Genomic DNA, 27769 nt, shown 5'->3' with positions numbered 1-27769 from the left:
TGCTGCAAGCCATTTATTGACTATTAGAAGTCTAAAATGCAAAAAAGAAGGCAGGTGAAATGGAGGAACGGGCAGAGTTTAACATTCCCTAAGTTCAATTTAAGTACAAACTTTCATGAGATACTCTGTTAACAATCTCCTCAAACACCTTTTAGGAGGAAGTGCTATTAGCCACACTGTACAAATGGGAAACTGAAGCACAGAGACACAAAGTGACTTGCCTAAGGTCACATGAGACATTGAAGGCAGAGGAGAAAACTGAATCCAGATAGCCAAAGTTCCAGACTGACCACTGCAATTTCTCTTTTGTTTGGGCCAACTAAGCACCATAGGAAAACAGCCTTTTAAACTCCTTGGAGAACAGAAATTTCCCTTTATGTATGTAGGTGGCTATGTTATTGCTGACGGGAACACATAGGCAGACAGGGAAATTCCACCTTTACAAGAGAGCTGAGTGAAACAAATGCATGGAAATTTGTAATACTGAAAGAATTTCTGTGCTACAGCCAAGCGGAAGGAAGCTTCTCCTTATTTTTCATTCTGCCACAGGAACCAATCCCTAGACTGCAACAGTAGGTCAGCATTACTAAGGAAACCACAAAAAGGCAGTGAGGAAGGGTGAGAAATCGCTAATGGACACAGTCTACACTCTTACACACAATTGTGTGACTTGCATGGATTTAAATGAGAGTTCTTTTCATGTATCCTGAGGATTAGTAGATATGTTCACAGCATATGTTCAAAAAGGTAGATAAAAACATAAGTACTCTTTCTGGCAGATTGCAGCATGACCCTACTTTATTTTGTAGAAAACACAATGATAACACAGAAGAGCCTCAAAACAGAGAGAGAGAAAACAGGGTACTCTCTAAAGAAGCAAGGCACAACTCACCTCAGCTTGCTCCCAAGCCACCCCCGTCACTCCTACACACACTTTCAGTGATCGCTTGTAATTCTAGGATAGACCTCGATACACTGCATTAATAAGCAATTGACATAAAGAGCTCAGTTTTATGAAACCTAAATCTTACCTCTGATACAGATTAAGGATAAGGAGAAGTGGTCCCAGAATAGGGCAGAATCAAAAGGCATTTCAGCATAAAAATATGGTCCAGTAATTTAAAGTTGAGGTAAGCATAATTGGGAGCCTTGAACACAAGGCAGAGTCCTACCCTGAGTTCTAGGGTTGCTAGATGGTTTAACCAAAAATACTGAACACCCTTCCCCCCCCAAAAAAAATGGGGAAAAAATTTTGCTGAAAAGAAAGGGAGAGAGACCAAAGTTGTTGAGGGAAAAAAAAAAAAGGACCCAGAGAGTTATTAAGCAAAAAACATTAAAAAATTAAAAAACCAGCATGGCCCTATAAGAACAGGAGGAGCTGGGCTCTGTGACTCCTAACAGGCTGCTGGAAGCTGGTGGCCATCTTGCCTCCCTCCCTGCTCCCGGCCTGACTGCTCCCCTGCAGAACCAGGTAAGTGGCGTGTGGGAGTGGGGGTTGCTGAATATGTGTGGGGTTGCCAGGTGTCCGGTATTGACCCAGACATTCTGGTACTTTCACCCCCTGTCCAGGTAAAAAATCAGAAAATACTAGACATTTTGAGTGTCTGGTATTATCTGAATTTTTTTTACCAGGCAGGAGCTGAAAATACCGGACTGTCCGGGTCAATACCAGACACCTGGCAACCCTATTGAGTTCTAATCCTGGCTCTTGCAATCAACACATGCCGCAGCTTTGGGCAAGTCATGCCACGTCCTCATCTGCAAAATGGAGACAATAATTCTTCTCTAGCTCATGGGACTGAGTTAGTTACACAGCTCTCTGGAGGTGGATGTAACTTCTAAGTATTATTCCGGGGAGGTTTGGGTTTGCAAAGCTTGCTGGATTAGACACATAGTGATAAAAAAAATCAGCACAGCTATTGTTATGATGGAAACACTATTTTAACCAACCCGAAATTAACCAAGAGTGAACTTTGCATTGTTAGCTCCATTTTATTTTTATATCATATTGTCATTAAGTTTGGCTGGATATTATAAAAATAAATATTATGGCTACAATTTGGGTTTATGGGTTTAGCTGTTTTTATTAACAGCATTAAGGTCTTTACTCCTTCAAACTGCAGAATTCCTGGGGCAGCACCCAGAGAAAGACACTTGTACCCACACAGAACCATGCTAATTGAAACGTCTGCCTGTGAGGGTTTCTTTACAGAATCTGAGCCTAAATGCACTTCCCCATATTTACATCAGCCAACCTCTGAGTTAGAATGAAATGCCAATTCAAGCTATATCAAAATGAAAATACAAAATCAAACTACTATATCAAATTTAAAACTACATGGAACAAAAAATCCATCCCCATTCTGCACTGCAAACATTTCCTCTGTGTTGGCTGTATTCTGAAGAATAAAATGCCGACAGCATCTTTAGTGAAGCTGTCCTTAAAAGAAAAAAAATATGACTAAATGGCTTTGACCATCATGAAGGGTTTGACCAAAAGCCTGCTGGAGATAGTGTAAAGGCTCCCATAAATGTCAATTGGCTTTGGAATTGGCCTACATAATATTTCTGACATTATGAAAAATAATTATTCAGCACAAATCTCTTACAAGGGTAAAATTGTATTCAACACTATTGGCAAAATGACAACTTTGATTGCTATAGTACAGTGTTTCTCAGTGGTCCGCAAAACTACTTGGAGAAACCTGTTAACTGGCCGAGCTGGTTTGTTTACTTACTGGTGCTATGGCCGTGACCATTGCTTCCCCTGGCTCCCCTTGGCTGCAAACAGAAAAACGGAGCCAATAGGAGCCACAAGGCTCCGTGGGCATGGCACCGGTAAGTAAACAAACCAGCGCAGCCAGTTAACAGGTTTCTCAAAGTGGTTTTGTGGATTACTTTGAGAAACACTGCTATAGGAAGCGTTAGATGTGCACACACACCATACAATTAATATTTTCATAATGTAACAAAGGACAATGATTTTGTTTTTCAACACAGGTTGAACTCTCACCCCCAAACTATTTTATCATCACATACCACTACAGCAGATAAGACCCTGTGATGAATAGGGTAGTGCTGGCCAGCATTCGGTGACTAAAGGGTTAAACTCGAGTAGCTAGGGGGTGTGAACAGGGAGTCAGGAGAGCCAATAGAAAAAGGTGTTGAAATTTAAATTGGAAGATATACCTGCCTGCTTTTGTCTTTGTGTAAGTTTTAAGCTAGAAGCTGGGGAAAGAAGAGGAATTGAACTAGGCAGATCTACCATGCCTACAAGGAATACTGGGCACGGACATGGACTGAACCTTGAAGCACAGATTGTGAGTAGATACAAAAATGTATATTTCATCACAATCAGGTTATTTGTTTTGTTGTTTGGTTAAATTTCTCTGTGCTAACTCTACGTGCCCCCCTCCCATTCACTTTATCTAAGCTGCACCCAGAGATATCATTTTTCTCTCTGTTTTAATCTGTTCTTTTCTCAGTTGCTCTGTAACACCAGCAACCAAGAATGTTTTATCAAGTATATCTTTTGGGTTTTGTTAATAAAATCATCTTTTTTAAGGTGATGATTTGATTCTTGTGTCCTGGAAGGTAATAGGTCTGCGTATGCATGCCTAAGACTGAGAGATCTGCTAATGGAGACTGTAGTTTGTTTTCTCTTTTTTTTCTTCAAGCTCTCTTGTGGCAAAAGAGCGTGGGAGTATCCCTCTGGAATAAGTTCAAGTGCTTCCTCCTGAGTCTAAGAAGAAGGGATTTTTTACATTTGTTGGTGGTAACCTAGCTCCCAAAGCCAGGGAATCTGTAACCCTGAGGAGTTTTTTTTAAGCAGAAGCCTGCCTATAGAGGCAAGGTATTTAAGGTCTCTTGCAGGCCCCACCATCTGCACTCAGAGGGCCAGAGTGGGGAACAGCCTTGACAGATCCATTTATACAAAAGTCCTATTTGCAAAAGATTTTCCACTTACCTCCCTTATTTTGTTACCATTACTTCTGTCAGGCTGTTTGTACTCTCATGTATTCCTTGCACAATAAAAAGTAATGATTTACATAGGAAGTCTTGTCTCTTCTTGCCCAAATAAAGATCATATTTTCCCCAATAAACATTTGCAATTAAAGTTGTACCCTTTCCCCAGCCGACTCTGCTCCCAGAAATGTAGGGCTCGAAAGGACCTTGAGAGGTCATCTAGTCCAGCCTTGTGTTCAGGCCCATGTATAACTACACTATCCCTAACAGGTGACTGTTTAACCCAGGGGCAGCTGCTTGCGGACGATGGGCCACATGTAGACCATGGGGGTTTTACTGTGGCCTGTGAGACATTTTGTTTACCGCTACCTGCATGCAGGTTTGCCAGATTCCACTGGTTTCCATCCGCATAGCTTTTTATCCTACTGGTATTACTAAAGTGATACACACGTAAAGCAAGGGCACATGAAGTGCATGCTGACTGCACAGAACACTGACTGAAAGAGCCGTGCACTCCCTTTGCACTGGGGATGTTAAATTGCAGTTATCTGACCAATCGTGTAATTGATATAATTTGTATTGACTACACGATGAGTTAATAAGGACTGAGCAGTCCCAGCTTGTGCTGGCTCCAGGAGCCACGCATGCTACAGCTCTACATTTTAAATGTAGTAAGAGCCACCAGGTTTTTCCTTCATTTAAAATGCAGAGGTGCAGTGTCCTGGACCAGCGTGAGCCGGGACTACTTGGTTCTGGCTCACGCTGAGTCCAGCAGCCCCCGTTTGCAGCAACCAGCCCTGTCTGCTTCAAATGAGGCTGACCCAGCACCAACCCCTGTTCATGGCAGCCCGGGCTGGCCGCAGTCAGGGGTTGTTGCCGGAGCAGCCCCTGTGCATGGCCAGTGCAGGCCACCACGAATAGGGGCTGCTTGGTGGCAGCAGCCCCTGTCCTCAGGAGTCCTACCAGAGCAGCCTCTGCCCATGGCAAGAGACGGGACCTCAGAGCTGATGCTGGGGAAGAACTGGTTTTTAAGCCGGTTCCCCACAGCACCAGCTCTCACAATGGTAGCAGGGCAGGCGGGGGAGGGAGGGAGAGGGGGGGAGGGGAGTGAGTGGAATCATAGAACTGGAAGGAACCTCGAGAGATCATCAAGTCCAGTCCCCTGCCCTCATGCAGGACTCAGTACCATCTAGATCAGGGTTTCCCAACCTTTGGGTCAGGACCCAAATATGGGTCTCTATTACATTTCAAAAGGGTCGCCAGGTGTCTCCCCAGGTGGCTCTTAAGGAGCCATTCAAACATTTTTTGAATTGCCCTGGGTCACCAAGTCTTCCTGAATTGTCAAAATGGGTCCCCATCTGGAAAAGGTTGGGAACCGCTAGTCTAGACCATCCCTGGTAGATGTCTATCCAACCTGCTCTTAAATATCTCCAGAGATGGAGATTCCACAACCTCTCTAGGCAACTTATTCCAGTGTTTAGCCACCCTGAAAGTTAGGAAGTTTTTCCTGATGTCCTGCCTAAATCTCCCTTGCTGCAGTTTAAGCCAACTGCTTTTTGCCTATCCTCAGCGGCCAAGGAGAACAATTTTTCTCCCTCCTTCTTGTAGCACTCTTTTAGATACTTGAAAACCACTATCATGTCCCCTCTCAGTCTTCTCTTTTCTACTAAACTAAACAATCCCAGTTCTTTCAGTCTTCCCTCATAGGTCATGCTTTCTAGACCTTTAATAATTTTTGTTGCTCTTCTCTGGACCGTTTCCAATTTTTCCACATCTTTCTTGAAATGTGGTGCCCAGAACTGGACATAATACTCCAACTGAGGCCTAATCAGTGCAGAGTAGAGTGGAAGAATGATTTCTTGTGTCTTGCTCATAACACTCGTGTTAACACATCCCAGAATCATGTTTGCGTTTTTTTGCAACAGTGTCACATTGTTGACTCATGTTTAACTTGTGGTCCACTATGACCCCCAAATCCCTTTCAGCAGTACTCCTTCCTACACCATCACTTCCCATTCTGTATGTGTGAAACTGATTATTCCTTCCTACTGGAGTACTTTGCATTTCTCTCCTTATTAAACTTCATCCTGTTTACCTCAGTCGACTACTTGTTAACATCCCTACCCTGCACCCAATTGAAGTGCCACTATGGTTTAATCAGCATACCCAGCAAATTCCAGGCATACAAGAGCAGTTAGCAGAACTACTTTCTCTCAGGAGATCATCTTGATTACAACAAACTTGCAGTTCATTCACTAGCTTGGGTTGCCCATTGCTTGTCTAACCTGTTTTTATAAACCTCCAGTGATAGCGGTTGCACAACCTCACTGATTAACCTAATCCAGTACTTAACTATCCTCATAGTTAGAAAGTTTTTCCTAGAATTTAACCTACATCTTCTCTTGCTGATTACTTTCTGCCCTAACTTCAGTGACATTGCAAATCACAAATAACTATTCTTGAATACAATTTTTGAACCAGTTTTAAACCTACTTTATAGTAATTTTCATCTGGATTCCCTAGGCTGCTTATGAGAATGTCTAATGGGACTGTAAAAGACTTCACTAAAAATCAAGATATATCACTTCTACTGCTTCCCCACCATCCATTATGCCAGTAACACAGTCAAAGAAAAAAAATGGTTTCATATGATTTGTTCTTGACAAATCTATGCTGGCTCTTTCTCATTACCCTATTATCCTCTAGGTGCTTACAAAAAGTTTCACAATTATGCTCTTGAATATGTTTTGAATCATCAAGAACATTTGTATTTCCTTTTGCAAACTTTTACAGTTTCTCCTTCATGGTCTGAGTTTGGAACAGGTTATATTATCCAGGTTTTGTAGCAGTAGTGTCCTTTTTAACATTAGCTGGCTTTTCTTCTAATTCATGCACATGTTGATGGGATTTATTTTACACATTATTTCATAGTCACCAAGTTAAACTTTGAGCCAGCATCAGTTAGTCTCAGTTTGTTCCTGCCTACATCTGGTTTCTGTAAATCAAATCCTTTATAACACCATGATTATGATTTCAAAGGAGACTAACTTGGCGTGCTACCAAATAGTTATCATCTTAATGAACTTTTCTTCAGTCATGGGGTCGGGAATGCTTCTCTTGTTTATATTAATTATATTATATTATTCCATGAGTTGTTGCTCCATTTGTGCATCATTGTTAGATCATCAGTATGTACAGGTCAAGCTCCCACTAGTGCCTATGCCTGGCCCGTAGTCAAATCCCCTTCCCCTCATTGCCCCGGTTTCCTGCCTCCAGGGAAGTTGCTGGCTTCCCTAATTTTGTGGATGAGCTCCTGATCCCCTGGCTGCAGCTCTCTCTTCCTTGCAGTTACACTCAGGTTCAAGAGATGCAGGGCCAATCTACCTTTTATAGGAATTTTTTGCATTGCTTTGATCATTATTGCATACCCCTGGAAGGATAGATCCAGCACTATCTAGGCTACGTCACTGAGCAATGACTAGGAGTTCAATTGACGCTGTGTCCTACTTTACACACAACGACCAAGATGTTCAAAAGTGATTATTTTAGGCACCCATCTCAAGACACCTCAAAGAAGCCAGTTTTTTAAAGAATATGCTGTGCATCTGCACTTTGAAAATGAGCCCCTTCAAGGTGTCAGAGAACTGAGTCACCGAAAACACCAGTCATTTCTAAAAATCTCAGCCAAGATAACTGTGAATGTGCAATGTGCTGCCCTGGTATTACACAGTGTCTTTATGTGAAAGAGGCTGAATTTCTGTTAGCTTTTGGGCCTCCACAAATTTCACCACTTCTGTATGCTATCTACATTTCAATAGGGTTAAAAATAAAACCCAGTTACTTCTGGGTAAGTGCACTTCCTATTTCTGCTTGCTATTTCCTACTTCTGTTTCTGGAGGGTTTGCACAGTAAGTCCAGCTCACATAGCTAGTTGGGGGGATTTTGGCTTGTAGAGCCTGTTCTCCCCACTTCCTCCTCTATCAATCAGCACTAAAAATGTATAAACAAAAAATAAAACAATCACAGTAATAAATGCAGTATTTAAGAAAACACAGCCAATCAGGCAGAATTTTCCAGAAATAATAACCAAAGATTTAATCTGACGGCATCACATATGTAAGAGTCCTGTGTGGATACAAAATTTGTATCCCCATCCACATCGGTATCTGCCAAAATAAGCCATGGATATATGCATCCACAGATGTGGATACCTACAGATAGAAAGTGGACACCTGCAAATCTGCAGGATTCTAGATTAGGGATTTGATAACCAGTTAGCTGGTTACCCGAGAACAGCCTTTCATCTGTGGCTCGCTGTAGGTGGAGGGCTGCTCCAGCTCCAAGGGGGTGGGAGTATAGGGGGGTTGGGGAGGCTGCCCATGCATGGGGGAGAGGGGCAAGAGTAAAAATCCCTGCTCCCGGTGAGCTGGGCTGCTAGCCCCTGCTACCGTCCCCCCGCCACTACTGACTGGGAATTGCAGCCAATGGGAGTGGCAAGGCAGGGCAGTCCTTGCAGGGTGTGCTTCCCCAGGAGCTGTGCCAGATAGGCACCCATATCCCCGACCTCTTCCTTCACTCCCACGTCACTCCTGCACCCACCCTTCCTTCCATACCGCACACCCTCCTTTCTGCCCAGACTCTGAAGTCCTACCCCCAGCCCACTCCTGCCCCTTCCTTCCCTCCCACACCCTGCACTCCCACCTCAGCCCTAGTAGTATAAGGCTGGTAAGTGATCAGAACACGAGTGTTATTTCTCATCTGAGAAAAGGGGCTTTCAGCACTGCACTGCCTCCAATACCCTCCTGGAAGCAGTAGTCAGTTAATGAACTACAAAAGCCATTTTACTATGTGTTAGAAGCCATCCATTCATACACTGAGCAGACCTACCTGCCCTGCTCATCTTGTAAGCGAGGACTGGATTCCAGCACAAGGTGATATGGCTGCAAGAAATTTCTCCAGACTCTCCTAGCGTTAGTGGAATCCCTCATATTTAAAGATGAGATGGTATGGCCTATTACAAGGGTGGACAAAAGGTCCTTCCAGGCCGGATCTGGCCCACGGAGGCCCTGCTGCTCACCCGCCCCCAGGCCAATTAGGGGCAAGGGAAAGCGCATAAAGTTTCTTCTGCCCTACCAGGAGTGCGCGGCACTTAAAAACACCACACACTCCTGGCAGGGCAGGAGGAGACTTCACGCCTTCCCATGTCCCCAAGCTCTGATTGAACTTGAGGCAAAAGGGGGAGCACGCAAAGTCCCCTCCTGCCCTGCCAGGAGCGCTTGGTGCTTCTAAGTGCTGTGCGCTCCTTGCAGCACGGGGATAGGGCAAAGGATACTTTGCATGCTTCCCGCCTGCCCCCAGGCTCTGATTGGCCTGGGGACATGGGGAAACCGGGGGGGGGGCAAGGACTTCATGCGCTCCCTCATCCCCAGAAAAATCATGGTCTGTGTGGTCTGTGGGGGTTGGAGGGAAAGCAGGGAAGTATCTTGGCCCTGCCCCTTCTGGTGCAGCCCAGAGCCACTTCAAAAATTTCTGAAGTGGCCCCAGCAAAAAATTATTGCCCACCCTGGCCTATTATTATCCCCTGCACAATGAGAGCAGCCAACACCATCTGCATGAAAACAATATTCACATATCACGATTTAATGACTCACTACATCCCAGCATTAAAGATGGGTAAGCAAATTCAAATGACGAACAAAGACCCTATTCTAAGGAATGGACTAACTATCATCACTTATCCTTGGCAGAAACTACACGATCCTGAACCAAAATAAGTTCAAACACATGTAGCACATGCACAGGGAGCAAACTTTCTGAAGCGATACATAATTGAAAACCTACCCTCCAGGCCACATGGCCAATCTTCCCTATCACATGCAATTCCTTACACACACAATTCTAGGTATAGTCATCATACTGGAACGCTTTGTACTAGGGATGTTAAGAGGCGAGAATTTATTCAAGTAGTCAATAGAATTTTTATCAATTAGTTGATGGTCAATCTCGGCTCGTGCTGAGTGCAGGACCAAACCCTGCTGCAGCTTTGCAAATTAAAAGGCAGTAGGAGCTGGGCAGCCTGTTTCCCAGCTCCTACTGCATTTTAAATTGCAGGGACGCAGCGGGGTTTGGTCCTGCACTCGGCACGAAACGGGACTAAACCAGACTACCTGCTCAGCCGGCAGCAGCCCCTATCCATGGGGGGTCCAACTCCACACTGGGACCCCCACCACACAGACAAGGGCTGCTTCACTGTGGAGATGGTGCGGGGAGGACCCGCTTTTAAGCCAGCTCCCCCCAGCACCGCCTCCTGCTTCACCCCCTTAATTGCATCTGATACAGAGGCGGCAAGATAGGGGGGATGTGAGCAGTCGACTTAACTACCCGATAAGCATAGGCTTATTGGGTAGTTGATCAGTCAACTACTCCCTTACATCCTTACTTTGTACACTACTTGCTACTAGTAACTTAACACACACTTTACAAGAAGTGGATGTGCCTATGAAAGCTAATGATTCTGTTTATATATTTTTGTTAGTCTCTAAGGTGCTATAGGACCATTGCCGTTTGTTAAGTTATAGACTACCACGGCTACCCTTCTGAGACTTTAAAGCAATGTAAGAATTTCCATGAGGAAAGCCAAAAGTTATTAAATAGTAAAACAGAGTTTATAGCTTTTTTCCTTCCCATCTCATTATTTCTGTACAGATCAATTGGTTTATTTACCTTTTCTTTGAAACACTGAGAAAAATCTGTCAATCAGCATTACAGGCTAAAACTGCTGGAGATCCCTTAAAGTCTGCTAATCATTACAGCAGATTAAAATTCCTCTCATGGTTTATAATTTATATTGCCAACAGAAATGAATTCAGATTTGCAGAGAGTTTAGACATATGATTAACAGTTTAAGGCATATATCAGATTTAATCATTATTCCCGAGAGTTCCTGTTCACTGTAAAGCTTTAAATATAGAAAAAAAGACACCACAAAATAATCATAATACATACAGAAAAAGGAAAGTTCCTGGAGCTCCGTGTGACACTGGTGCGAAATGTCTTTGGTAAAGGTAAAAAGGCCTCTGAATAAAATATCAGGCATTGCTTCATAGTTGCTGATAAAATCCAAAATAAGATTGCTAAAACATTAGCATCTTCTCAGCTTTGCTTACTCACTACCCAGCGTCAAAAACACCTTCATCCTACACTTCTAACACAAAGACTGCCTCCTTATGAATTGTTTATTATGGGGGGGGAAACACTAATATAATAAGGCAAGGACTGGCTCTTGTGCTGAGACACAACTATTTTTTACTTGGAGAAAATTAACATTGTTGTCCTGGGATTGACAATATTGGTAACATACATTAATATTTGAAGAAGAAACAATCACACAAACAAAAACCATCCTCAAACACTCATTTTCTTTTAAAGAAGGATTTCTACCTTTGAGTTCAAAATATTATTATGTAAAAACACAAACCTCCTAATCTATGCTATGGATTCTTAACATTAAATCATCAATAGCTGCTGAATCAAAGCTTATATAGTACAACATGGGCCGGTGAATATCTATTCAGCCTTAGGAAAGATGCTCTGATTTTAAAAGCTTTGGTATCTGGAGCACATACTGCATCAATACTGGATGGCATATTTGTGTTGATGTGCTAAAAAATTATGAATATTAAAACACATTTTTGAATCTTTTGTATGTGATATAAGTATTGACTAGTTTCACTTGTAAGGAACACTGTTCCTACTGTATTGCTAGATATACATGTATGTCATTATTCTTGCAAGTAAAATTAACTGTTACATTTTGTACATTCTTGAAGGTATGAACTTGGATTTTCAAAGCAACCTAAGGGAATTAGGTGTTTAAATCTCACTGAATTCCAGTGGAAGGTATTAACCTAAGTCCCTTGAGCACCTTCAAAAACAAAGCCTAAATATTTACTGTTGCTTCAAATAGGAAAGAAAAAGCTGTTCCATTTACCATTTTGAGACTCCATGTTGCGCTCTCCGCGAACAGTAGATTCCTCAGTTCCCACACACCAGTACATTGTGGGTTGTATTCGCAAAGTTTCAATAAGCCAACTTTCTGCCGTATTTAAAATTAAATTGTGTTGTCAAAGTCAAACGACCTCCCTCTTGATTCAGGATTGGAGTGTCACTGCTAATTGTCACAGTCATGAAGAAACACCATCTGTTATGCTTTGGGAGGGAAAAAAGCAAAAATCATATACCATCCCAATGCAGGAATTGCAAGATGTTTATTCCTCTACACATATAAAAGCTTCTCTAGACATTATCTTGAAAAAGTGCATTTATTACATGCCACTGTAAATACAAAGTATTATACTTATAGCTATCCATAATGTGCATCAACAAAATAGCCTGAAAATGTCTTCACACTAAAAGGGAGGGAGGGGGTAATTTCAATTGCTCTCAGTTAAAACTACTGAAGAAACAAGTCGGAATTGGGATATTTTGGATAAGGATTGCAGATCCCATTTCTGACTCAATGGGCTAGTATAAAGGCTGAGCACTGAAGTGGTGTAAACCTGCCATAGGGAACTCTTGAAAATTCCTAAAGAAACTGCACTTCAGAACCATCTTGACTCACAAAAGAAGCCAAAGTCTAGGCAGAAAATTGTAGGTCCAGGTAAGAGTAACATTTGAGAAATCCCATAGCATTCTCAACAAATACTAATCTGGTTACCAAAAAGGAGAAACCCTCTTTGGAAGGAAAGAAAACAAGGGGGAAAGAAAAACTCACATTTTGTCTCTAGCTCAGTAATGCACAAGGATTTCATTGCAAAACAACCAACATTTTTCAGGAACATATCCAATGAGTCACATTTAATTCCTAAGAGTTACCTTTAGATTTTTTTAACCAGGTTGTAAAATTAGCAGTGATCAGAGCATTCGTTTTCTTACTCATCCAAGGAATGTTGACGTTCTCATCCATTTAAAGTTGAATCTCTGTAAAATATTCTCTTTTCTAAAGCGGCTTCTGCCTAACACTGCTGTGGTATTTACACTGTGCACACAACTATCAGCATAGTTGGTTCCTTTATTTTCTGCTTTCACTTTCAGTATGTAAATTAATTCACAAATGTAACAGCATCATTAAAAAGATCTGATTTTAATCCATTTCTTTCATATTTGCTGCATGCCACCAAAGGTATGAAAGGATGTCTCAAACTGAGCAAAGCACTTTAAGCATGTGCTTAAAGTCAATGAGATCTAAAGAGATGCTTAAGTGCTTTACTAACTAAAGCTGGTTTTCTGGAGGCAGGGCAAGACAATATATACTTATCCTTCATCTACATTCAGCTTCCTCACATTCCTCCTTCATTTCACAGGACTTTAATAAGTAAAAGCTGGTAATGCGTTACAAAATCTGTGAATGGCAAGTGATTTGTTTCTATGCAGATGTTTGAGCCTGGTGCTATTTTATGTCCCTCTACTCAGATACGTTCAAATTCTAGGGATTTTCATTTTATGGACACTGTTTTGCCACCAGGAACAAAATCTGACCTCTCAAATGTCCCATTGCTATTTCTGCTTGCCCTCAGCATATTCAATAAGTGGCACATTAGATATTAAAGATCATAATGGAAAGGATTTTTTTAGGCTTTCTAAACTAGGAAATGCATTTTTAGGTGCTTGTTGGCTGCCAGCAAATTATGTTAGAGCTTGCGGGTGTCCCTGTTCAAGACAACGTGACTGACTCGCTTTGGAATTAAACTAGCTAGTATTGTTTACCCTGTCATTACAAGATGAGAGGTATCTGATAACTATGCACATGTCTGATTTGATAAGTTCATGGTTTTACAGATCCAACTGCAGTGATCATTTAACTCTAATGGTCTATATTATGGAATACATTACTTGTAAACCTGCAGAAAGCAAGCAGGACCAAAATCACTAGATGGGTTATTGCTCTTGTGTGAAACCACCCAATGACGACTAAACAAAAAAAATCAGTGTGGAGGGGGTTGTTTGTTTTTTTAAGAAAACTAAAATAACAAAAATATTTACCAAATAACGGAGAGTCTCATTTTGCAAATAACATGGGCGTACCACCCTGCTCTCCAATCCCTGAAGTCCAAGATTTAGCGTGTGACATTTCTGCAAAGTTGAATGATTGCCATTGCAGCTCAAATTGATTGTGATCATAACTATGGCTGTCAAGCGATTAAAAAAATTAATTGTGATTAATCACGTGATTAATCGTGTGCACTGAACCTTTGAAATGCTGCTGCAGCGTTTCAAAAGGGCAGTGTTGCAGAAGCTGGGGACCAGCTGGAGTCCTCAGCTGACCTCAGGCTCAGTGCAGCTGCCCCTTGGAAAGGCTGCCCCGGTGTTTCCAAGGGGCAGCGCATTAGGAGCCGGGGATCAGCTGGAGTGGCCAGCTGATCCCCAGCTCTGCGTTGCGCTACAACTTTTAAGCTCCAGACTGGCGCTTCAAAGGGGCAGCGCTGCACAGAACTCGGGGTCAGCTGGGGACTCAAGCTGATCCCAGGCTCCTAATGCGCTGCCCATTTAAAGCGCCAAAGCGGCGCTTCAAAGGAGCAGCGTAGCATTAACGCCTGCAATTAATGCGTTAAAAAAATTAACGCATTAATCGTTCCCTGCGATAATCGCAGGCATTAACGCACATCAATTGACAACACTAAATCATAACTCCACTGAGTTACATCAAGCATGAATGTGTCCATCCTCTGAAATCTAGAGACTTGTTCAATATTTCTTTCCAGCACACATTCAGATTTATGTGGCATTTCTTGGCACACATTTGCACAATTTCAGAAATCGGGGAGGTTTTTTTTTTCTGAACATAGCACCCACCATATGTTTGAAAATCATCCCAATTAATGATTTCAGGAACTCCTAATCCTTACTTTCCCATATAGTGACATGGAGGCAAGGTGGAAATGTGTCTGTAAAAACCAGTTTCATTTAATCTAGGACTACAAAATGCCTTACCCATAATTATATTATTATTTCATGGTCACAACACAAGGGAAAACTATGGTTGCTTGGATGCTTTACATGAGCATTTCCAAACCTTAACACCTTTGAATTTCTTTTAAGTACAAACTGCACTTCCTGAATTTGTCATGGCTGGTTTGAAGAACAGCACTACTATGCTTTTTATTCTTAAGTTACTGATACATACTCTCAACTTTTAACTCCCTTAACACAGTGTTTGCCCTGGAAGGTATAATTATTATTGACTATTAAGAAGCTGGTGTTAGACAAGATTCTGTATAGCTGGTCCCCAAGTTGCGAACGGTCGACTTACGACCGTTCACAGTTACGACCAAAGCTGTCGTAAATGGCGGACCCTGAGTTACGAACGCGATCCACGCTTACGAACAGCGCGGTCACGTGTAACTCTATGGGGTCCGACTTATGAACGAACCAAGTTACGACCAATTGCTTGGTCCGTAAGTCGGGAAGAGGCTGTAGTTTCTGTGATATTCTTCTCAGCAAGACTAAGAGCGGGGAGCAATATATTTTAATGCAGATTTAGGTTCCATTCAGCATCTACCCAGCTTCTCTTTCAAGATTAATTAGCAGACATATAGCTCACTTTTACAGATTGGCATTAATTCCTTAGCCTATTTTGAAAAATAAAATCGTATAAAATAGTTTGCAATCACAGCATTTTTCACCCAAAGTTCTTAAAACTCTTCATAAACATTCATTAGGCCTCACAATACTCCTGTGACTATCCTGTATCATACCCATTTGTATCATACTCCTGTATCATACCCATTGGGTAGGTAAATACATTGAGGCATACAGAGGTGCAATGACTTGCCCAGGATTACTCATCAAGTCAATAGGAGACTCCGGAATATTGTCTTGAGTTCTTTGACCAAACAACGGCTTTCAATACAATGTGATGCCACATTATAGGCCAGGTGTCAAGGGGGTATTCACAGTAGGAAGCATCATGGAGCATGAAGGTGGATGAAGCAGTCACTGGTGCAAACCAACTGTGGGTTCATATCAGGACATTGTCACACCCAGGTGAGGTATTGATAACATACCTACCAATGCAAGGAGAGAATGTGGCTCTTGGCATTCTGTTAGGGCAAAATCCCTGCAAAATAACAATCCATCTTTGGTCTTCATATAATGGCAATGTATCCTCAGCTGTCTTATGTCACCAGTACCTCTGTGCAGAAGAAAAAAATAGTGCCATGTTATTTCCGCAGAATCAGAGGTCTGTCTAGTCTAGCTCCCTGCAACTTGCTAGCAGCCACTAATACCACTCATAACATTTAATAAAAGTAGACAGAGTGAAAAGTAAAGCACCATGTGCCTATTTAAATAATGACTGAAACATACAAAAAATAACAGAAGGTGGAACCAGAAGTGAGTTTGTATTCAATGTCAATCCTTTGCACCTACTGCATTCTCCATTGGATTGCCACCTTTCTCCTAATTCCCATGTGACTAAATCAATTGTCACAATACCATGACATTGCTCTGTATCTTTCAACTTAAATCATTCAGAAGACTTTTTAAAGTGCTCTTCAAGTGACATGTGTCAAAATGAGGAATCTACCTCAAGTTTTGGGAAAAGTGGTAATGCATTTGTACACTATTCCACAGGTCATAGCAGCAGAGTCAGAGAGAGCTAATGGTCAGTGCAAGAACTCTTGGGTTCTGTTCCCCCTCTGACATGCATTGCATGACCTTAGCAAATCACATAAATGTTGTATTCCTGAGTTTTCAAATCTGCAGTGTAGTTATATTATTTATCTACCTCCAGACATATAGTAACATTTGATTAATTACTATTTATGAAGCACTCTGAAGTGACCAGTGAGAGAGCTCTATATAGTGGAAAGTAAAGTAATAATAATATGCACACTATAAAAGTGAAGTGCTTCTATTCTGGAGCCGAAGGGTGCGTCTACACAACACCCTTACCTCGAAATAAGCTACGCAATTTGCACTACGCAAATTGCATAGCTTATTTCATACTTATTTCGAAACAGCTTATTTTGAAATTTGTCGCTATCTACACAGCACCAAATTTCAAAATAAAGCGCTATTACAAAATGTCCCTTAACCCTCATGCAATGAGGTTTACAGAGATGTCGGAATAGCGAGTCCATTATATTTCGATATAATGGGCTTACTCTTAAGACGTGGAATAGTTATTTCGGGATCCTGAAATAGCTCCTCAGTATAGATGTAGCCTCAGAGTGCTTCCTGATGGCTGTTGGAATGGTTATTGAACAAAAGGAAGCTTTTCCTTAACCTACGTTAGCTTTATTTCCCTTCTACCACCAGCTTTCATGAAAAGACAACAGCTTCCTGCTTATGGCTTATTTAACCCAAACATTTCCTTTCCCAAACATTAGGCTCTATTACAAAAAAAACCCAAACAACCCAAACATATCTATAGAAATGTTTTCTTTTCGTGATGCTCTTCTCACCTCTAATTTTTCCTGAGCAGCAGCTTGAGATGGACCCTGAGTTTGTAAACACATATTCATGTATTTAACTTTACTCACACAAGCAATCCCAGGGATACCAATGGAACTTTTACATGAGCAAAGTTAACCACATGCTTACATGTCTGAAAGCTTGGGACCTTGGACTATAAGGAAAAAGGGTCTGGACTGGCATGCAGTGTAATGTGTTGTGTATCTTTATTATTTTACATGAATACATACAAAATAAACAAAAAGTGGAAAATAAGTATAGTTTTGTCTTCCAGAGAAGGGTGAAATGCAAAAATTACCATCAGAATAAATAGTTACAAATAAATTAGAGCTTTAACATTCTGATGAGAGCAGGTGAGGAAATGATTTCCCCTCTCCTGAAAAACTATTTTGGCAAAAAAAAAAAATTCTTCAACTTATTTTTTACTTTAAAAAAAGTTGGGGGGAGGGTGTTTCAACAAAAAACCTGAAAACTTTCTACACCAATATATTGTCATGAAAATGGACTTTGTCCAAAAAGCCACTTTCGCTGAAAATGGATATCACTGAAAAAATGGTCAACCAGCTCTAACTCTGCAGAAGAAAGGTAAGACAAGGGGTTACCATCCCAACAGAGTCCCTTTGGCTGGGGATTACCAAAGAGCAGCAGCAATGTGAGTTAGGTACCCGCTAATCATCCAAACCCACCCACTGCTCGGTTTTCCCATCCTGTTCCCTTGTTTTAGCCCTTTGCCCTCTTCACTCCTACGCGTTTTTCTTCTTCTTTGTCCCCCATCATTAGTGTGTGTCCTGGACTTAGCAAATCCTCCCCACAGGCTGGAGGAGGGTCCTTCGTGGACCCCGACAGGATCCAAACACACCTCGCCCAAGTGCCCGGCGCTGAGCAGCTCCAAGCCTCGAGAGGAGCCTTGGGCTGCCCGGGGGAGTGACACCAGAGGGCTGGCAAAGTCAGGGGGCAGAGGGGGCCTGGCAAGCAGCAGCCCCCCCCCCCCGCCCCAGAACCAGGCGGGGGAACAAACACCCCTTTTCCCTAGAGCACCAGACCCTCCTTCCGCCAGCCCGCGCTCCACAAGGCTCCCGCCGGCAGGCAGGGGTGAGTCTGCGGCCCCCGGCCCGGGAGGGGGGCAGGGCCCGGGCCGTGCACCCCCGCGCTGGGGGCCCCGGCTAGCCCGGGGGGGGGGGGGCCCTGCCACCCTCAGGCACAAGGGACGCGGCGGGGAGCCCCCCCCGCCCAGCCCCGGTACCTCGCGCGCGGGGGGTCCCTGCCTCGGGAGCCTCTCGGTGGGGCGCGGAGCCGCCTCCTGCGCCGCCGGCCACCCGGGCTCGAGCTGGCGGCAGCGGCGCCGGAGCGGGCGGGAGGGCGCGGAACGGGGCGGGGCGCAGCCTGACAGGCCGGGGCACTTCCTCAATCCCGGGAGGAGCGGGGGGCGGGGAATGGGGAGGGGGGGGGGTGGCAATGGGGTGTGTGGGGGGAGGGGAAGGGTGAAGAGTGAGGGGAAGGGGAGGAGAAGGCGGAGTGGGGGTGGGAATGTGAGGGGGAGGAAAATGGGGATGGGGATGGGGAGGGAGAGGGGAATGGAGGGGAGGGGAGGGGAGAGGGGAGATGAGGGGAGGGGGAGGGTGGGAGTGGGAGGGGGAGGAGGGCACATGGGACATGGGGGAGGGGGGGGAGAGGGGAATGAGGTGGGAGGGGGAGGAGAGAGAGTGGGGGTGACAATGGGGTGTGTGTGGGGGAGGGGAGGAGGGTGAGGGGGAGGAGGGGAGGGGGAGAGAGAGAGGGAGAGTGGGGGGGGGGGTGGGAATGGGGGAGGGGGTGAGAGGGAGAGGGAAAATGGGGATGGGGAGGAGAAGGGGAGGGGAGAGGGAGGGCACATGGGACATGGAGGTGGGAGGGGAAGGAGAGATGGGTGAGAGTGGGGGTGGCAATGGGTTGTGTGAGGGGAGGGGAAGGGTGAAAGTGAGAGGAAGGGGAGGAGAAGGCGGAGTGGGAGTGGGAATGTGAGGGAGAGGAAAATGGGGATGGGGAGGAGAAATGGAGGGGAGGGGAGGGAGAGGGGAGATGAGACATGGGAGTGGGAGGGGGAGGAGAGATGGGTGAGAGTGGGGGTGACAATGGGGTGTGTGGGGGAGAGGAAGGGTGAAAGAGTGAGGGGAGGGGAGGAAGATGGGGATGGGGAGGAGAAATCGAGGTGAGGGGGGAGGGGATGACAATGGGGTGTGTGAGGGGAGGAAAAAGGGGAGTGAGGATGGGGAGGTGAAATGGGAGAAGGGGAGGGGGTGAGAGAGCAGGGGTGTAAGGGGAGAGGGGAAGGGTGAAGGAGTGAGGAGAGGAGAAGAGAAAGGGGACTGTGGGTGGAAATGTGAGAGGAGAGGGAGAATGGGGATGGGAAGGAGAAATAGGAGGGAGGACAGGGGAGGGGGGAAGAGAAATGAGAGGGGTGGGGTGAGTGCTATGGAAGTAGGTGAGAAGAGAACTGGCAGGAGGAGGAGGAGGAGAGAGGGGGGTGTGGGCAAAGGCCAGAGGAGAGCTGAAGGGAGGGGGAGGGCTAGGTGAAGGGTGTGGAAGGGGTGTGAGGAGTAAGGATGTTAAGAGGTGGGTAATCCACCAATCATGTAGTTAATAACATTTTTAATCAACTACAGGATTAGTCGATAAGGGAAGGCTTCCTCAGTTCTGGCTCACACTAGGTCCCAGACCTACTTGCTACGGCTCTGCTGTTTAAATGTAGTAGGAGCCAGGCTGCCTGCACACCTGGCTCCTACATTTTAACTGCAGAGCTGCAGTGGCCCTTTATCAACTAATCATATACTCAATACAAATTGTATTGAGTACACAATTAGTAATTTACTCGCTACTTAACATCCTTAGTTTCTGCCTGTGGCCAGCCTGGGCTCATGGTGGTCAAAGGCTACTTTGCGGCAGCCTCCCCTGCCCTTCCCCCAACCTGCTGCCTCTAATAGAGGCAGCAGGGCGGGGGGAGGGAGGGAAAAGGTGGCCCCATGGAGAGGGTGCTGGAGGGAACCGATTTTTAAGCTGGTTCCTGATACAGAGGCAGCAAGGCAGGGGTGGGGGGAAGTGAGTAGTCAACTAGACTACTCACATCCCTAGTGAGGAGGAGCCAGCGTTCACAGCCTGTAGGAGTTTGTTAGGCAGGAGAGTGTTGGGCAGTAGGGGTGGAGACGTAAGAGGATAATGCAGACCAGTGGCTGTCAGCTTTTCCAGACTACTATACCCCTTTCAGGAGCCTGATTTGTCTTGTGTACTCCCAGGTTTTGCCTCATGAAACAATGACTTGCTCACAACATCATAAAAATACAAAAGAGTCGAGTCACTACAGATTAGGACTGAAACTTTACTGACATTATCATTCTTACCATTTATTTTGCTGTTCTCCCTCCTACCTTTTCTGAATCATTAATTCTTATTTCATGATCACTTTCACCCAAGTTGTCTCCCACTTTCAAGTTCTCAACTAGGGAGGATAGGACTGTAATTCAAAATGAGCTGGACAAACTAGAGAAATGGTCTGTAAAATAGGATGAAATTCAATAAAGACAAATGCAAAGTACTTCACTTAGGAAGGAACAAACAATTGCACACATACAAAATGTGAAATAACTGTCTGGGCAGGAGTATTGCAGATAAGGATTGAGGGGGCAATACAAGCTAAATGAGTCAACAGTGCAACACTGTTGCAAAAAAACCAAACATTATTCAGGGATGTATTAGCAGGAATGTTGTATGCAGGACACAAGAAGTAATCCTTGAGCTCTATTCCACATTTTTAGGCCACAGCTGGAGTATTGTGTCCAGTTCTGGGCACCACATTTCAGGAAAAATGTGGACATATTGGAAAAGTTCAGAGAAGAGCAACAAAAATAACTAAAGATCTAGAAAACATGGCCTATATGAAGGAAGACTGAAAGAAATAGGTTTGTTTGGTCTGAAAAAGAGAAGAATAAGGCGAGACATAACAGCTTTCAAGTATCTAAAAGGTGGTTATAAGGAGGAGTGAGAAAAATTACAGGCAGTCACCGGGTTACATGGATCCGACTTACATCGGATCCCTACTTACAGACGGGGTGAGGCAGCTTCCCCCCAGCAGACCAGGGAGACGCGGAGCGGCTTTTCTCAGCAGACACCTCAGTTTGAGAATAAAGGATTGAGGGAAGTGAGGTGTGGGAGAATAAAACTGAGCTCTGGAGAAATGTTTGGCTAGAGTTTCCCCTACAATATGTACCAGTTCCGACAAATACAAATTCAACTTAAGAACAAACCTACAGTCCCTATCTTGTACGTAACCCGAGGACTGCCTGTATTCTCCTTAACTCCAAGAAGCAATGGGATTACACTGCAGCAAGGAAGGTATAAGTTGGATATTAGGAAAAACTTCCTGTCAGGGTAGTTTTACACTGGAATAAACAGTTTACGGATGTTGTAGAGTCTCCATGATTGATGATTTTTAAGAGCAGAGTAGACAAACTCCTGTCAGGCACAGTCTAGTGCAGTGGCGGGCAATAATTTTTTACAAATTCTGCATGTTTACTCATGCAAAAATTTGTGAAGTAGCCCTGGGACCACCCTGGAAGGGGCGGGGCCTAAACAGGAAACACCCTGTGCTACTCGCAGGGCGGGAGGAGACTTTGCGTGCTCCCATGCCCCCAGACAATTAAGACCTGAGGTGCACGTGACGACTTCTCCGCTCTACCCCCGCCCTGCGAGCAGCACGTAGTGCCGCACACTGCTTGCAGGGCGAGGGCATAGCGGAAAAGGATTTGGGCACTCCCCCACCCCCAGGGCCTAATTGGCTTGGGGGTAGGGGAGCAGCAGGGCCTCCGTGGGCCGGATCCACCCACTTTGCAGGCCAAATCTAGCCCACAGAGGCCCTTTTGCCCACCCCTGGTCTAGCAGGTCCTGCCATGAGTGCAGGGGACTGGATTTGATGGCCTCAAGAGGTTCCTTCTAGTTCTATTTTTCTATCCTCTTCACTGTGTAGAGATAGAATAAGTTCAACCCTTTACTAGAGCTATCTTCAATGCTCATCTCCTCTTTCTTTTGCCTCTTCCTCCTTTATCGTTCTTTCCCAACTGGAGCTATCTGGAAGTTTTTATTTTTGGGAACATTTCAACCTATTTCTGGACCAGTTCTCTTTATTCCCCACATGGTGGTCTTTACTTTCTCCTCTCTCCTTTGGGCTTTCTTCTAGAATCACCAGGTGTCCATTATTGAACCGGTCAGTCCAGTAAACAGACTGAGAAAATACTGGACACATAAATGTCTGGTATTTTCTAATTAAGGAAGTTTTTCTGCTTTTCCTGGGCCTGGCTCAGCACCCAACGGAAGCCACTCAGGACACATGGCAATTAAAGGGGCTGGGACTGCATTTCTATCCAGGTCTCCCTGGTTACTCCCCGGTGCTTTTTAAAAACATTTTTGCTCAACAAATTTTCCCGTTTTTTTCTTTTTTGATTGACACATTTTTATCAAATTTTTGTCGAGTATTTTTTTTAACCCATCTGGCAACTCTTCTTCCTTCCACAGCCATTCGCTACCCCATCCAATCATTTGCATAAATCAGCACTCACAAGGCTTGGAAATGTTGCCAAATACATAAGCCCCGTGTGAGTGCTCTGGGTAACTGGAGTGCTAACAACCAGAGTACCTAGTCTTACTAGCCAAGATCCACATGCAAGAGTCCCTCTGCCCAGGGTCAAGTCTCAGAAGAAAAAAAAACATCAAATCACTCTGTACCAGTTCCCTCTACTGCAGTGTTATCTCTGGTGCCTGCTTGGGAGCCAGTGGTTATATTTTTCCTGTCATCCACTAGGTAGTAGATGCCTGATAAAACAAAGCTCTTCCAAGCCATTCTTCCTGCTTTCCTGTTCCACATATATATACCTGCCCTGCTGTTTTGGCCTAAACTGCTTGACATTGCCCCTTTAAGAAAAGGTAAAGCAACAATGAGAATATAGGTTTCAAAGAGGTAGCTGTGTTAGTCTGAGTCCCATGGCACTTCACTAACAGATGTTTAGAGTATAAGCTTTCGTGAGCTACAACTCACTTCCTCAGATGCTAGGAGTATGTAGTGGGACCTACATTTACAGTTGACCATAGCCCAGTAAACCTTCCATTAGAGATGATGGGTTTTGTGAAAGCTGCAGCACAGAGACAGGGTTAGCCAAATATTTTTAAAAACCACCCTACATTAATATAAAGAAGCAGTAGATAATACTGCAGTCTTTTTGGCTACATTCCTCTATCTCCAACAGTTTCCCTTTAACTTGCCCAAAACCTTAATCATCTGCCACCATAGTGGCACTTGTAAGGGACTGCAATTTATCATTTACAGAAAAGTGATTCTTTTTACTTTCTATGGCACCTCTCACAAGAGACACTTCAGACACAAATGAAACAGCCCACAACCCTTCTGACATGTAGGGAAGCAAGGAGTCTGTCCATATGGAGCAGTGGCAGGGAGGGGAGAGGAGAAGAGAGAGGGGAGAATACAAGTGTCAACTTGAACCCATGGAAGCATGGGCATCCTAATTTAATACTCTCATTCCTCCATTGCCACATGTAGGCACAACAGGGGAGCCAAATTATTTAGTGGTTCAATATGTATTCTGATAAAGGCTTTGTAGGTTACAGATCCTATTACCACGTAGAGGAGAGCTAAGGACAGAGTGACTGATCAAACAGACAGGTATTCTTTGGATTGGATTAACAGACACTCCTGCTGGATGAAAAGTCCCCAGATTTTATTTAAACTAAATAGAGACATATATAATTTATTCAGAGCAGATTTCAAAGTAATCTTTGAATTACTGGTGTGATTAAACCATGAAATATGGCTTGTAATTAAACCCTGCTATAATTTTCTTTTTAAAAAGCATGGAGCTTTAATATGTAGTAGTATTAAAAAAATTAAATTATTCATCAGTACTACAGTGTGATATTCTCACACCATAGAGATCTTTATTCAGAGTATTATCATTGAGCTCAATGAGACAACAGAAAACAACTATTCAATGTGAGTACAGGTATCCCCATCTGTCCCTGGATTTTCTAGTTGTGTCAAGTAAGGGAAGCCACATGATTCCTCACTTGAGTAAAGGCAGAAGGATTTTCCCCCACACTTTTAGTGGACAAGATCTCATCTGTGACACACATAAAAACTATACCACAAAATGTTAAACATTTTTATTAAGAATAGAAAAGTTAACATTACAAAAAAGATACCCATATTCTAAATATATACATGAGGTTTAAACACATATAGCATTTCCATGTACCTTCAGCTATAAAAATACATTAGATTAACTGTACTCTAATTCATAAATATATTTTAAAAAATTAAAGTAGTATTTCATATGAAAAGTATTACTGTGCAATGAAAGAATATAAACCTTTTAATTGGTCATTTTATGTTAGTGGCTAATGTTATTTGATATATAATTTAGACAATTCAGTGTGTAAAGTCAAACCCTGATTTATACAGTAAGAGAATACATTACTAAGTCATTTGTTTAACTTGAGAGGAAAAACAAAAAAAAGGTGAAATTACAAATGCTAAAACAGATTGTACATTTCAGATGTCACGTTTTCATCTCCCTCCTCCCTGCCCCCGAGCAGTTTAATCAAACAAAAAATACAGAAAGCTATATTGGCGATTATTATTCCAGCTTCATTTTACTATATACCTTGCCTCTAGATTATCTCTTTGTAGCTCTAGAAAATGTAAGTAGGTAGGTAATAGTAAAATGCTTGTCTGATAAGACAGTTGAGATCTCTCTAAATGTACTACAAAAATAGAAATATATTTACAGTTTTCCCATTTGGACTTTCCTGGGCATCTTCTGCAGATGCACCTCCTGAAGTCCCACCTCCTACAGCTATGGGAGAGCAGATGCCTCATCCCCACCCGTTGTGTACAGCTGTCAGTGATATGTTATTTATGAGTGATCCGAGATTAAGGAGCACAGAATCCCCATTTCTCTCATAATTCAATGACTAACAAGGGAGTTCAGCCACATGCAAACTTCCTCCATACGCCTCATCTATTAGTATGGTAAAAATTCTTACTTCTCCAGGAGGAGCATGTCTGGTGAAAGTTATTGGGTTATTCACTAGCTTTGCTGTTTGCCCCACAAGACAAAGATTAGACCTGCCTTTGCACTTTAAACCCTAATTTCTGGAGTTTATTATCCATTGGACTGTAGCCACCTGCATAACACCCTTTGACAACAAAAGGCTCTGATCAGCACTCCCATGAAGTCAACAGGCATTCCCTGCTTTAGCAATGCTAGGTAGGGACACAAAAGGAGTAATGGACCTCAGGTCAGTTTGCTCCCATGATGCTTGAGTGAGGTATTTGCCTATCACCTGCCTCTTCTCAGCTTCCGTTTTTGTTGAGGGTTCTCTACAGAGAGCCTCACTGGAACTGGCTGTGGAATCAGAGTATCTTCCAGCCACCCTTGCCACAAGTCACCTCAAATCAGTTTGGGGCCTGCCAGTGTGGCAAAAATTCTATACCACTGCAAATTTCCTTTCCTACCATGGGCCTTCAACAGACAGGGACACACCTACAGTGGTTGCAGAATGGCCTCCACTCAACATAGACCCTTGGTAATCCAGCCCATGAAAGGAAGACCGTTGAAACTTTGCATAACAGTTTGGGGGCAACTTGATTTTCATAGCATATTTTCAGAAATCTATGATAAGATACGTTCATCTGGGGGAAAGGGGAGAAGAGAGGCTTAGAGAGTTTACTAATCCTGCTCAAATAAAGAACAGCTCTCGCTGAACAAAATGAGATTCACATGTTGGGATAAAAAACGATGGCGGAGAAGTGAGACGCAAACCTTGCAGTCTCTCTGTCCTTCTGTTTCTTTTGGAAGATTTCTGTTTGGGTTTCTATCCTCTGGGTGTTTTCTGCAGCGTGTACACCATGCTACAAGACTGGCAGGATCGCTGGCGTCATTACTGTAGATGCAGTGCAAAATCATCTTTTGAAAAGTGCCTTTGTGAAGATTCATCATACACTGTATGAGCTCTTCTGAAGCCAGAGAGGTTAGCGAGTCAATTACTTGTTTTCAGTATGCATAGAGTATGGTCATCACAATAGAAGGGGTACAAAAGTTCTCCTTCCCCCACCCCAGGAGTCCCACTGAACTTGATGGAAAAGCCCCTACTGAGATCAATGGGACTATGATATCTCCATTATAGAGGAGGTGTGTGTATTGAGAGACCAAGACAACTCTTTCAGATAAAAGTGCTTTACATAACTGTCCATAAAAACATAAAGTCCCCCTACCCCCACCAGGATTAATTCTTCTCTTAACCCCAATATGTGTTACATTGGCTTATTTAGGAGCAATGCCACTGAAGTCAATGAAGCTATGTTAGTTTACATCAACTAAAGTCCACAGGTCTTTTAACAATTCATGCTAGTGATGTCTTGGGTCTTTCTAATATGGCACTGGGGGTGATTTTGCCTTTAAAGCCACGGTTTGATTAAAAACAAATTTCTGTAAAGCACTGCGTGACTGGAAGTTTGGTCACTGGTAAGAGACTGATGTAAAGCCAAGGGCTTGTCCACTGAATGCAGCATATGAGTGTGCAGTATGGACAGCTGATATGTCAATTAAATTCTGTCTCCAAAAGGTAATTGACGAGCGTTCAAAGTCCAGTCGATTCAAAGTTTATATAAAATTTTTTTAAAAAGTGTTCTTTGTAAGAAGTGCTGTTTTCTCCCCCTTCCGTCCTTTCCCCATGTTTGGAACATGCCCTCCTAGTCTGTGTGTCACATTCAGAGTGTCAGCATATTTTAGGCCTCCAGCTCTCTCAGTGATTCTTCTGGGATAGTTTAATGGTGACTGTTTTCACCTCAGTATATTCTGCCAGAGCATATTCACCACTGAAAGAAAGAAAATAAAGCAGTTACAAAAGCTTAAAATGTGCCTTTTTAATCATAGTAATCTACATACAATAGCTGCTTTCACCAAGCGCATTGACCTAGATCATCTTATTTAATAATATCACTACATTATCGATAAGCTACACAGGCCCAGATCTTCAGTTGCTGTAAATCAACATAAGTCCATCAAAACCAATGGTGCTCTACTAAATTACACCAGCTGGAGAGCTGACCCATCACATCTCATAATACACGTCATATATAAATTGTAAGCTTTGATACAAGACTAGTACAATGGTTAAAACATCTCATATTGACGAGAGAGATGTCTCAGTTCTCAGCTTGGTGGAATTCATGTTGCATGTGGGGAGTTTGCAGAAGGAAAGGCACTGTGTGCACAGTTGGCTTCCATTA

At 43.4% G+C, this 27769-nt stretch overlaps 2 protein-coding genes across 5 annotated transcripts in view; both read right to left on the bottom strand.

The window, feature by feature from the left end:
* LRRK1 (leucine rich repeat kinase 1) overlaps window positions 1-18838 on the bottom strand; it is a 140204-nt gene extending 121366 nt beyond the window's left edge. Inside the window, exons 1-3 of one of the 4 annotated variants that reach the window (XM_075896928.2) lie at window positions 18683-18838; window positions 16029-16156; window positions 11957-12174 (exon numbers count right to left, since the gene is read on the bottom strand). In XM_075896928.2, the coding sequence (XP_075753043.1) occupies window positions 11957-12023 (67 nt within the window). In that variant the 5' untranslated portion in view covers window positions 12024-12174; window positions 16029-16156; window positions 18683-18838. Of the gene's footprint in view, window positions 1-11956; window positions 12175-12840; window positions 13994-16028; window positions 16157-17429; window positions 17848-18682 lie in introns of those variants that run through there. The other 3 variants (XM_075896927.2, XM_006129198.5, XM_075896929.2) reach the window with 3 other exon arrangements.
* Window positions 18839-24623: 5785 nt separating this feature from the next.
* The window catches only part of ALDH1A3 (aldehyde dehydrogenase 1 family member A3), a 59236-nt gene continuing 56090 nt past the window's right edge, over window positions 24624-27769 (bottom strand). Inside the window, exon 13 of the mRNA XM_006129200.5 lies at window positions 24624-27355. Coding sequence (XP_006129262.2) covers window positions 27283-27355 — 73 coding nt within the window. The 3' untranslated portion in view covers window positions 24624-27282. The remainder of the gene's footprint in view (window positions 27356-27769) is intronic.

The sequence above is a fragment of the Pelodiscus sinensis genome, chromosome 14 (genome assembly GCF_052426305.1).
Source record: "Pelodiscus sinensis isolate ZL-2025 chromosome 14, ASM5242630v1, whole genome shotgun sequence".
NCBI lineage: Eukaryota > Metazoa > Chordata > Testudines > Trionychidae > Pelodiscus > Pelodiscus sinensis.
This window is presented reverse-complemented; position numbering and strand designations above follow the sequence as displayed.